The following is a 12351-nucleotide window of genomic DNA, read 5'->3' on the forward strand; positions in this document are numbered from 1 at the left end:
GGGACATTGGGGACAGTGAGGGGCATTGGGGACATCAGGGACACTGGAGGCATTGGGAATACTGGGGGACATTAGGGACAGGAACTGGCAGTGATCCAGCCAGACCCGCAGCATCTGGGGACACAGGGGACAGTGGGGACACCAATGGGGACATTGGGGACATTAACGGGGACACTGGGGACAGCCAGGGGACACTGGGGACATGGGGACAGCAATGGGGACATTGGGGACACCATGGACCGCAGTGACCCCACCCAGCTGTGATCCGGTGTCCAGGAGGGGGTGGAGCCGCCCCAGGGTGGCAGTGCCCTCCCCGTGTCCCCAAAGCCCGGGTCCCCTGTGCCCCATGTCCCCAAACCCCGTGTCACCTGTGCCCCCTGTCACCTGTGCCCCATGTCCCCTAACCCCGTGTCACCGCTGCCCCTCGTGTCCCCTCTGTGCCCTGTGCCCCCTCTGTGCTTGTCCCCACCACGTCCCCCTCATGTCCCCATCACCTGGTCCCATGTCCCCATGTCCTGTGTCCCCACTGCCCCACCCACGTCCCCATTGCCCCTCTGTGTGCCCATCACCTGTGTCCCTCATGTCCCCATGTCCCCTCTGTGTCCCCATCACCTCCCTGCCCTGTGTCCCTCTCGTGTCCCCATGTCCTCTCTGTGTCCCCACATCCCATTCCTGTCCCCCACGTCCCCGCTATGTCCCCGTCACCTCCCGGCCCTGTGTCCCCATGTCCCACTCGTGTCCCCATGTCCCGTGTGCCCATCACCTGCATCCTATGTCCCCCATGTCCCCATCACCTGTGTCCTGTGTCTCCATGTCCCCAGGTGTCCCACCAGGTGTCCCCACGTCCCCAGGTGTCCCCCCCAGCTATCCCATGGCTCTGGGTGTTCCAGGTGTCCCCACATCCCCAGCTGTCCCCCCAGGTGTCCCCACATCCCCAGCTGTCCCCTCATGTCCCCATGTCCCCAGGTGTCCCCAGGTGTGTCTCACCTTGTGCATGAACACCAGCGCTCTCTCGTGCACGGCGTTGTCCCTTCACACCCCCAGGTGTCCCCTCACACCCCCAGGTGTCCCAGGTGTCCCCATGTCCCCAGGTGTCCCCAGGTGTCCCCATGTCCCCAGGTGTGTCTCACCTTGTGCATGAACACCAGCGCTCTCTCGTGCACGGCGTTGGCCTCCTCGAAGGCGGGGTCAGAGGGACAGCGACCTTTGACCTGGGCCCGGCGCTGCCGCAGGTACTGGTACCACAGCTTGTAACTGGAATGGGCACACACCTGTCACCTGTCACACCTGTCACCTGTCACACCTGTCATCAGTGTCATCACTGACACCCCTGTCACACCTGCTGCAGGTACTGGTACCACAGCTTGTAACTGGAATGGGCACACACCTGTCACCTGTCACACCTGTCATCAGTGTCATCACTGACACCCCTGTCACACCTGCTGCAGGTACTGGTACCACAGCTTGTAAGTGGGAACACAGGTGGGACAGGTGTGACAGGTGTGACACAGGTGTGACAGGTGTGACACCCATCATCAGTGTCACTGACACACCTGTCACACCAGTCACCCAACACCCCTGACACCCCCAACACACCTATCACAGGTACTGGTACCACAGCTTGTAACTGGGGACACAGGTGTGACACAGGTGTGACACAGGTGTGACACCTGTCATCAGTGTCACCCGCCACTCCTTACACCCCTGCCACAGGTACCGATACCACAGCTTGTAACTGGGGACAGAGGGGACACACCTGTCACCTGTCACACCTGTCACCTCTGTCATCAGTGTCACTGACACCCCTGACACACCTGCTGCAGCTACTGGTGCCACAGCTTGTAACGGGAATGGGGACACACCTGTCACCTGTCACACCTGTCACACCTGTCACCTGTCACCAGTGTCACTGACACCCGACAGCCCTGCCGCAGGTACTGGTACCACAGCTTGTAACTGGGGACAGAGGGGGCACACCTGTCACCTGTCACACCTGTCACACATGTCATCCACGTCACTGACACACCTGCCGCAGGTACCGGTACCACAGCGTGTAACTGGGGACACAGGGGACACACCTGTCACATCTGTCATCAGTGTCACTGACACACCTGTCACCCAACACACCCCTGACACACCTGTCACAGGTACTGGTACCACAGCTTGTAACGGGAATGGGGACACAGGCGTGACACAGGTGTGACAGGTGTGACACCTGTCATCAGTGTCACCGACACCCCTGACACACCTGTCACAGGTACTGGTACCACAGCTAGTAACGGGAATGGGGACACACCTGTCACCTGTCACACCTGTCACCACTGTCACTGACACCCCTGGCACACCTGACACAGGTACCGGTACCACAGCTTGTACCTGGGGACAGAGGGGACACACCTGTCACACCCGTCATCAGTGTCACTGACACACCTGTCACACCTGTCACCCAACACCCCTGACACCCCCAACACACCTATCACAGGTACTGGTACCACAGCTTGTAACTGGGGACAGAGGGGACACACCTGTCACCTGTCACACCTGTCACCAGTCACACCTGTCACCTGTCACCAGTGTCACTGACACCCCTAACACACCTATCACGGGTATTGGTACCACAGCTTGTAACTGGAATGGGGACACAGGTGTGACACAGGTGTCACCAGGGTCAGCTGGCACCTGTCACCAGTGTCACTGACACACCTGACACCCCTGCCGCAGGTACTGGCACCACAGCTTGTACCTGGGGACGGAGGTGACACAGCTGTCACCTGTCACCTGTCACACCTGTCATCGGTGTCATCTGGGCCACCTGGCACCCCTGACGCCTCAGTCACACCTGCCCCAAGTGTTCCCACAGGTGCTCCCAAATGGCCCCAGTGGAATCCAGGTGCCCCCAGGTGTGCCCAGGTGTACCCCAGGTGTGCCCAGGTGTACCCCAGGTGTATCCCAGGTGTACCCCAGGTGCCCCCAGGTGTGTTCAGGTGTATCCCAAGTGTGCCCCAGCTGCTCCCAAGTGTGCCCAGATGCCTCCGGGAGTGTTCAGGTGTATCTCAGGTGAGCCCATGCCCCCCCAGGTGTGCCCATGCCAGGTGTATCCCAGGCATGCCCAGGTGTGCCCCAGGTGTATCCCAGGTGTGCCCAGATGCCCCCGGGTGTGTTCAGGTGTATCCCAGGTGTGCCCAGATGCCCCCAGGTGTGTTCAGGTGTATCCCAGGTGTGCCCACGTGAATTCCAGGTGCCCCTGGTGTATTTCCAGTGCTGCCAGGTACCCTCAGGTGTATCTCAGGTGTGTCCATGCCCCCCCAGGTGTGCCCAGGTGCCCCTGTACCTGCCGGGCAGCTCCCTCAGGGCTCTCAGGTGTGTCCAGGTGTATCCCATGCCCCCCCAGGTGTGCCCAGGTGCCCCCAGGTGTGTGCCATACCCCCCCAGGTGTGCCCAGGTGCCCCAGGTGTGCCCGTACCTGCCGGGCAGCTCCCTCAGGGCTCTCAGGTGTGCCCAGGTGCCCCCAGGTGTGCCCATGCCCCCCAGGTGTGCCCAGGTGCCCCCAGGTGTGCCCATGCCCCCCCAGGTGTGCCCGTACCTGCCGGGCAGCTCCCTCAGGGCTCTCAGGTGTATCCCATGCCCCCCCAGGTGTGCCCATGCCCCCCCAGGTGTGCCCGTACCTGCCGGGCAGCTCCCTCAGGGCTCTCAGGTGTATCCCATGCCCCCTAGGCGTGCCCAGGTGCCCCCAGGTGTGTCCCATGCCCCCCCAGGTGTGCCCAGGTGCCAAGGTGTGCCCGTACCTGCCGGGCAGCTCCCTCAGGGCTCTCTCGTAGATCTGGTTGAGGCGGGGGCGGGGCCCGCGCTGCCGGGCCTGCGCGTAACGGAGCCACCCCCGCACCGAGAACGGGTTCCGGAGCAGCTCCTCCTCGTGCTGCACCTCCTCCTCCTCCTGCATGGGGACAAACAGGGACATTGAGGGGACATTGGGGACACTGAGAGACAGGGGACACACACAGGGACAGCTCCTCCTCGTGCTGCACCTCCTCCTCCTCCTGCATGGGGACAAACAGGGACATTGAGGGGACATTGGGGACACTGAGAGACAGGGGACACACACAGGGACAGCTCCTCCTCGTGCTGCACCTCCTCCTCCTCCTGGGGGGACATTGGGGACACTCAGGGACATTGGGGACACACACAGGGACAGCTCCTCCTCGTGCTGCACCTCCTCTTCCTCCTGAGGGGACACTGGGGACATTGAGAGGACATTGGGGACAGTCAGGGACACTGGGGACATTGAGGGGACATTGGGGACACACACAGGGACATTGGGGACACACACAGGGACAGCTCCTCCTCGTGCTGCCCCTCCTCTTCCTCCTGCATGGGGACATTGGGGACACTCAGGGACATTGGGGACACACACAGGGACATTGGGGACACTCAGGGACATTGGAGACACACACAGGGACAGCTCCTCCTCGTGCTGCACCTCCTCTTCCTCCTGGGGGGACACTGAGGGGACACTGAGGGGACACTGAGGGGACACGTCCTCCTTCCTCTCCTGAGGGGACATGGGGACACTCAGGGGACACTCTGGGGACAGGGACAGCTCCTCCTCATCCTCCTGGAGGGACACAGGGACAGGGGACAGAGGACACAAGGACATGGACAGGGGACAAGGGACAGAGGGAACAGGGACAGGGACAGGGGTGGGGACAGGTGACAGGGGACACACAGCACAGGGCACTTCCTCCTGGGCTCAGGGGACAGCAGGGACAGCAGAGGGGACACAGGGGACAGCAGGGACAGCCAGGGGACACAGGGGACAGCCAGGGGACACAGGGGACAGCAGAGGGGACACAGAGGGGGACAAAGGAACCAGGATGGGGAGAGGGGATGGGACAGAAACCAACGGTGACAGGAACAGAGGGAGAGGGGACAGGGACAGGAAGGGGACAGGGACAGGGAGGGGACAGCAAGGGGACAGGGATGGGGACAGGGACACAGAGGGGACAGGGAGGGGACAGGGACAGGAAGGGGACAAGGATGGGGACAGGGGGACAGGAGCAAAGGGACAGGGACATGGGGACAGGAGGGGACAGGAAGGGACAGGGACAAAGGGACACGAGGACAGGGACATGGGGACATGAGAGGGGACAGGGACACAGAAACGTGGCTGGGGGAGGGGCTGGGGACAGGGACACCAGAGGGGACGAAGATGGGGCAGGGATGGGGACAGGAGGTGACAAAAAGTGACAGGAGGGAACAGGAGGGAACAGGGGGTGACAAGAGGGGACAGGAGAGGACAGGAATGGACAAGAGGTGACAACGGGGGACAGGAGGTGATGGGGGGTACAGGGGGTGACAAAAGGGATCAGGAGGTGACAGGAGGAGACAGGGAGTGACAAGAGGGGACAGGAATGGACAGGAGGGGACAGGAGGTGACAAAATGGGACAGGACGGGACAGGGGGTGACAGGAATGGACAAGAGCTGACAATGGGTACAGGAGGTGACAGAGAGAAACAGGAGGTGACAAGAGGGGACAGGAATGGACAGGAGGGGACAGGAGGGAACAAAATGGGACAGGAAAGGACAGGGGGTGACAGGAATGGACAAGAGCTGACAATGGGTACAGGAGGTGACAGAGAGAAACAGGAGGTGACAAGAGGGGACAGGAATGGACAGGAGGGGACAGGGGGTGACAGGAATGGACAAGAGCTGACAATGGGGACAGGAGATGACAGAGAGAAACAGGAGGTGACAGGAGGTGACAGGAGGGGACAGGAGGGGACAGGGGGTGACACGAGGCCCAGCCCCGCACTCACAAAGCACAGCTCGGGCCGCTCCGGGCCCGGCCCCGCTCCGGGATCCGCCGCCGCTGCGGGCCCCGCTTCCCCCGCCGGCCCCGCTCCCTCCATGGCTGCCGGTTCCTCCATGGCTGCCGGTTCCTCCATGGCTCCCGGTTCCTCCATGGCTCCCGGTTGCTGCTGCTGCTCCGGGCCCGGCACCGCTCCCGCTCCCGGCGGCTCCTCCCGCGCCGCCATCGCCGCCTCAGCCGCCGCCATTTCCCCGCGCTGCTCCCTCACTTCCGGCGCGCCGCACACACTTCCGGCGCTTCCACTTCCGTCCTTCCCGCGCTCGCTTCTCATTGGTCAATCGCTGTTTCGCTCCGCCCCCTCAGCGGCGCGCTCAGCCAATAGAGTGCGGCGGTGCTAGTGGTGCGGCCAATGGGGATTGGCGGTGTTGCGGGGTTGGTGGAGGCGGAAGCGTGAGGGGCCCGGAGGAGCCATGGGGGTGAAGCTGGAGATCCTGAGGGTGCGAGGGGCGGGAACGGGAGAACGGGAACTGGAACGGGATAACGGGAATGGGGAATGGGGAATGGAAATGGGAAGGGGAATGGGGGTGGGAATGGGGGATGGGAATGGGGGATGGGGATGGGAATGGAAATGGAAATGGGAATGGGAATGGGGGATGGGAATGGGGATGGGAATGGGAATGAGGGATGGGGGATGGGGAATGGGAATGGGGGATGGGAATGGGGAATGGGAATGGGGGATGGGGGATAGGAATGGGGGGATGGGGATGGGAATGGGAATGGGGGAAGGGGAATAGGGATGGGAATGGGAATGGGAATGAGAGAATGGGAATGGGGATGGGAATGGAAATGGGAATGGGAATGGGGGTGGAGAATGGGAATGGGAATGGGGGTGGGGGATGGGAATGGGAATGGGAATGGGGGATGGGGAATGGGAAGGGGGATGGGGGATGGGGATGGGGATGGGAATGGGGATGGGAATGGGGGTGGGGGATGGGGATGGGGATGGGAACGGGAATGGGGAATGGGGGATGGGAACGGGAATGGGGATGGGAACGGGAATGGGGGGTGAGAGTAATGGGCGGGGCAGGAACGGGGGGGGGGACATTCATTGGTGGCACAGGAGGTGACGTGGGCGGTTCCCAGGTGACACGCTGATGGCACTCAGGTGACACAGGTGACACTGATGTCCCTGTCCCAGCTGTGTTTCTCTGTTTCTCCCCATGGCCGTGTTCTGGCTCTGGGGGGTGACACAGGTGACAGGGTGGGTGACACACGGGTGATACAGGGGACACAACTGTGACACAGGTGACTCCCAGGTGACAGGCTACGTGGCACAGCTGTCCCTGTCCCAGATGTTCCTGTACCTGTCTGTCCCCCTGGCCATGTTCTGGATCTGAGGGGTGACAGGGGCCACACAGGTGACACTCAGGTGTGACAGGGGTCACACAGGTGACACACAGGTGACACTCAGGTGTGACAGAGGTGACACAGGTGACACACAGGTGATACTCAGGTGTGACAGGGGTCACACAGGTGACACAGGTGACACTCAGGTGACACTGAGGTGTGGCAGGGGTCACACAGGTGACACACAGGTCAGACAGGTGACACACAGGTGACACTCAGGTGTGACAGGGGTCACACAGGTGACACTGAGGTGTGGCAGGGGTCACACAGGTGACACTCTAGTGTGACAGGTGACAGAGGTGACACACAGGTGACACTGAGGTGTGACAGGGGTCACACAGGTGACACAGGTGACACTGAGGTGTGACAGGGGTCACACAGGTGACAGAGGTGACACACAGGTGACACTCAGGTGTGACAGGGGTCACACAGGTGACACAGGTGACACAGGTGTCCCTGTCCCAGATGTTCCTGTACCTGTCCTTCCCCATTGCCATGTTCTGGGTCTCCAACCAGGCCGAGCTCTTCCAGCGTCACGTGATCGAGCGCAAGGTGGGCGGGGACACCTGGGGACACCTGGGACACACCTGGGGACACTGCAGGGACACACCTGGGACACCTGGGGACACCCTGGGAACACCCTGGGGACACCCGGGGACACTGCAGGGACACACCTGGGACACCTGGGGACACCTGGGACACCCTGGGGACACTGCAGGGACCCACCTGGGACACTGCAGGGACACCCTGGGGACACCTGGGACACCCTGGGGACACCCCTGGGACACTACAGGGACACACCTGGGACACCCTGGGGACACTGCAGGGACACACCTGGGACACCCTGGGGACACACCTGGGACACTGCAGGGACACACCTGGGACACCCTGGGGACACTGCAGGGACACCCTGGGGACACCCCGGGGACACTGCAGGGACACACCTGGGGACACTGCAGGGACACCTGGGGACACCTGGGACACCATGGGGACACTGCAGGGACACCCTGGGGACACCTGGGACACCATGGGGACACTGCAGGGACACACCTGGGACACCTGGGACACACCTGGGGACACCCCAGGGACACTGCAGGGACACACCTGGGGACCCTTGGGGACACGTGGGACACACCTGGGACACCTGGGGACCCTTGGGGACATCTGGGACACAGCTGGGACACCTGGGGACCCTTGGGGACACGTGGGGACACCCCTGGGACACCTGGGGACCCTTGGGGACACGTGGGGACACACCTGGGACCCTTGGGGACACGTGGCCCCTCGGTGTCCCCGCTGTCCCCTCCCCTGACTCGCTCTCTTTGCAGAGGGAGCTTTTCCCGCCGGACACCCCGGAACGGGTGAGACCCCAATGTCCCCAACTGTCCCCAACTGTCCCCAATGTCCCCAACTGTCCCCAATGTGTCCTTGTGTCCCTGCTGTGCTCTGACCCTATCCCCATCCCTGTCCTTGTCCCCATCTCTGTCCCTGTGCCCATGTCCCTGTCCCCTCACCGTGTCCCTGTTCCTGTGTCCCTGTCCCCTCAGTGCCCCTGTCACTGTCCCCTGTCCCTGTGTTACTGTCACTGTCCCTGTGTCCCTGTCCCCTCACTGTGTCACTGTCACTGTGTCCCGGTGTCACTGTCCCCTCACTGTTCCTGTGTCCCTGTCCCTGTGTCTCTATCTCTGTGTCACTGTCACTGTCCCTGTCCCTGTGTCACTGTCCCTGTCCCCTCACTGTCCGTGTCCCTGTCCCTGTGTCACTGTCCCTGTGTCACTGTCCCTGTGTCACTGTCACTGTGTCACTGTCGCTGTCTCTGTTACTATTCCTGTGTGCTTGTTCCTGTCTCTGTGTCCCTGTCCCTGTGTCACTGTCCCTGTCCCTGTCCCTGTGTCCTTGTCCCTGTGTCCTTGTCCCCTCACTGTCCCTGTGCCCCTGTCCCTGTGTCCCTGTGTCCCTGTCACTGTCCCTGTGTCCCTGTCCTTGTGTGCCTGTCCCTGTGTCCCTGTCCCTGTGTCCCCTCACTGTCCCTGTGTCCCTGTCCCTATCACTGTCCCTGTCCCTGTGTCCCTGTCCCTGCGTCCCTGTGTCCCGTGTCCCTGTCCCTGTGTCCCTGTCCCTGTGTCCCCTCACTCTGTGTCCCTGTCCCTGTGTCCCTGTCCCCTCACTGTCCCTGTGTCCCTGTCCCTGTGTCCCTGTGTCCCTGTCCCCTCACTGTCCCTGTGTCCCTGTCCCTGTGTCCCTGTCCCTGTGTCCCTGTGTCCCTGTCCCTGTGTCCCTGTCCCCTCACTGTCCCTGTGTCCCTGTCCCTGTGTCCCTGTCCCCATCCCTGTGTCCCTGTCCCTGTGTCCCTGTCCCTGTGTCCCTGTCCCCATCCCTGTGTCCCTGTCCCCTCACTGTCCCTGTGTCCCTGTGTCCCTGTGTCACTGTCCCTTTGTCCCTGTCCCTGTGTCCCTGTCCCCTCACTGTCTGTGTCCCCTCAGCGCCAGGCCATGGCTGAGCTGAAGCAGCGGCTGCGGGAGAGGAAGGGGACCCAGGCCTGAGGGGACAGCGGGGACACGGTGACACCGTGGGGACACTGCAGGGACACAAAGGGACATGGCCACCATGGGACCCAGGCCTGAAGGGACAGCGGGGACACGGTGACACCGTGGGGACACAGCAGTGTCACCAGGGACACGGCCACCGTGGGGACCCAGGCCTGAGGGGACAGCAGGGACACGGCGGTGACACCGTGGGGACACGGCAGTGACACCAGGGACACGGCCACCGTGGGACCCAGGCGTGAGGGGACAGAGGGACACACGGCCGTTGTGGCACACGGCAGTGACAGCAGTCGATGGCATCGCTGTGACCCTGTTGGTGGCAGGGGACAGTGGCAGTGTCCTGGTGCCATCACCATGGCAGCGTTGGTGACAGAGGGGACAGCGACAACAGCTGGTGGCACCGATGGCATTGCTGTGACAGCGTTGGTGACAGGGGAGAGCAGCCGGTGTCACACAGTGTGACAGCGTTGGTGACAGTGACAGCAGCCGGTGTCACACAGTGTGACCGTGTTGGTGACAATGACAGCAACCAGTGTCACACCCTGTGGCTGTGTTGGTGACAGTGACAGCAGCCGGTGTCACACAGTGTGACCGTGTTGGTGACAGTGACAGCAGCCGGTGTCACTCGCCGTGGCTGTGTGTGACAGTGTTGGTGACAAAGGGGACAGTGACAGCAGCCGGTGTCAGTCACTGTGACAGTGTTGGTGACAAAGGGGACAGTGACAGCAGCTGGTGTCACTCACTTTGGCTGTGTGGGTGACAAAGGGGACAGTGACAGCAGCTGATGGCATCGATGGCATCACTGTGACATCGTTGATCGTAGAGGGGACAGTGACAATGCCCGATGGCGTCGCTGTGACCGTGTTGGTGGCAGGGGACAGTGGCAGTGTCCTGGTGCCATCGCCGTGACTGCGTTGGGGTCAGGGGACAGTGACAGCACCCAATGGCATCACTGTGGCTGTGTTGGTGACACAGGGGACAGCGGTTGGTGTCACACGCTGTGACCACGTTGGTGACAGTGAAAGCAGCTGGTGTCACTGTGGTGTTGGTGACAGAAGGGACAACAGCCGGTGTCACGGGCTGTGAGTGTGTTGGTGACAGTGTGGGGGACAGAGGGGACAGTGACAGCAGCCAGTGTCACACGGTGTGACCGTGTTGGTGACAGTGACAGCAGCCAGTGTCACTCGCTGTGGCTGTGTTGGTGACAAAGGGGACAGTGCCAGCAGTCGGTGTCACCGTGATGTTGGTGACAGAAGGGACAACAGCCGGTGTCACTCGCTGTGGCCGTGTTGGTGACAAAGGGGACAGTGACAACAGCCGGTGTCACTCGCTGTGGCCGTGTTGGTGACAAAGGGGGCAGTGACAACAGTCGTGTCACACACCGACTGTGTTGGGGACAGTGTTGGTGACAAAGGGGACAGTGACAGCAGCCGTGTCACACCCTGACTGTGTTGGGGACAGTGTTGGTGACAAAGGTGACAATGCCAGCATCTGCTGTCCCTTGATGTGTCCATGTTGGTGACAAAGGTGGCGCTGGCAGCACCCGCTGTCCCTCGCTGTGTCCGTGTTGGTGCCAGTGTTGGTGCCAGGTGACAATGCCAGCGCCCGCTGTCCCTCGCTGTCCCCGCTGATGCCCCCCGTGGCCGGGGCTGTGCCCGTGTGGGTGGCACAGGGGACGCATGTCCTCCTCTCCTGATGCCAACGCGGCCACGTGGCCACCCCGCGTCCCTGTGCTGCTGGGGACACGTGTGTGACACGTGTGACAATGTGTGTGTAACGTGTGTGACAATGTGTGTGTGACACGCGTGTGACACATGTGACAATGCGTGTGACACGTGTGACAATGCGTGTGTGACACGTGTGACAATGTGCGTGTGACACACGTGTGACACATGTGACAATGCGTGTGTGACACGTGTGACAATGCGTGTGTGACACGTGTGACAATGTGTGTGACACGTGTGTGACACATGTGACAATGCGTGTGTGACACGCGTGTGACACGTTTGGGGACACGTGCCACCCCCGGCTGTCCCCACCCCAATAAACGGCGCTGGCTCTGCCCGCAGGGTGGCACCAGGGCGTCCCCAGGGTGGCACTGCCGTCCCTCAGTGTCCCCCCCTGTGCCCCTCGGTGTCCCCTGGTGCCACCCCCGCGGGCGTCCTGTGTCCCTCAATGTCACCGGAGTGCTGTGGCTGTTCCTTGGTGCCACCTCCCTGCCCGGTGCCACCCGCAAATGCCACCCCCTGCCCGATGCCACCCTCGATGTCACCCCCAGAGGTGTCAGTGCCGCCCCCAGTGCCATCCCCCCATTGCCACCCCCGGTGCCACCCCCGTGTCCCCAAGGTCCCCACGGGTGCCACCCCTGGTGCCAGCCCTGGTGCCAACCACTGCCCAGTGTCACCCCCGGTGCCACCCCCGTGTCCCCAATGTCCCCATGGGTGTCACTCACTCCCGATGCCACCCCCAGAGGTGTCAGTGCCACCCCCCCCCGGTGCCACCCTGTGTCCCCACTGTCCCCGCTCGGTGCCACCCCCGGTGCCACCCTGTCCCCAACGCCCCCATCAATGCCACCCCCTGTCCCCAAAGTC

General features: G+C 62.4%; 2 protein-coding genes across 5 annotated transcripts in view; one reads left to right on the plus strand and one right to left on the minus strand.

The window, feature by feature from the left end:
- Window positions 1-6054, minus strand: part of XAB2 (XPA binding protein 2) — a 37129-nt gene extending 31075 nt beyond the window's left edge. For 2 of the 4 annotated variants that reach the window (XM_063181886.1, XM_063181887.1), the window contains exons 1-3: window positions 5815-6053; window positions 3786-3934; window positions 1131-1254 (exon numbers count right to left, since the gene is read on the minus strand). In XM_063181886.1, the coding sequence (XP_063037956.1) occupies window positions 1131-1254; window positions 3786-3934; window positions 5815-6033 (492 nt within the window). In that variant the 5' untranslated portion in view covers window positions 6034-6053. Of the gene's footprint in view, window positions 1-987; window positions 1025-1130; window positions 1255-3785; window positions 3935-5814 lie in introns of those variants that run through there. The other 2 variants (XM_063181885.1, XM_063181888.1) reach the window with 2 other exon arrangements.
- Window positions 6055-6231: 177 nt separating this feature from the next.
- Window positions 6232-11941, plus strand: LOC134433006 (protein PET100 homolog, mitochondrial). The gene is made up of 4 exons (XM_063181884.1): window positions 6232-6304; window positions 7680-7766; window positions 8543-8575; window positions 9698-11941. Exons 1-4 carry the CDS (start codon window positions 6278-6280, stop codon window positions 9755-9757), a joined length of 207 nt encoding a protein of 68 aa, XP_063037954.1. The 5' UTR covers window positions 6232-6277; the 3' UTR covers window positions 9758-11941.
- The last annotated feature ends 410 nt before the right edge of the window (window positions 11942-12351 follow it).

The sequence above is a fragment of the Melospiza melodia genome, assembly GCF_035770615.1.
Source record: "Melospiza melodia melodia isolate bMelMel2 chromosome 17 unlocalized genomic scaffold, bMelMel2.pri SUPER_17_unloc_1, whole genome shotgun sequence".
Lineage (NCBI taxonomy): Eukaryota > Metazoa > Chordata > Aves > Passeriformes > Passerellidae > Melospiza > Melospiza melodia.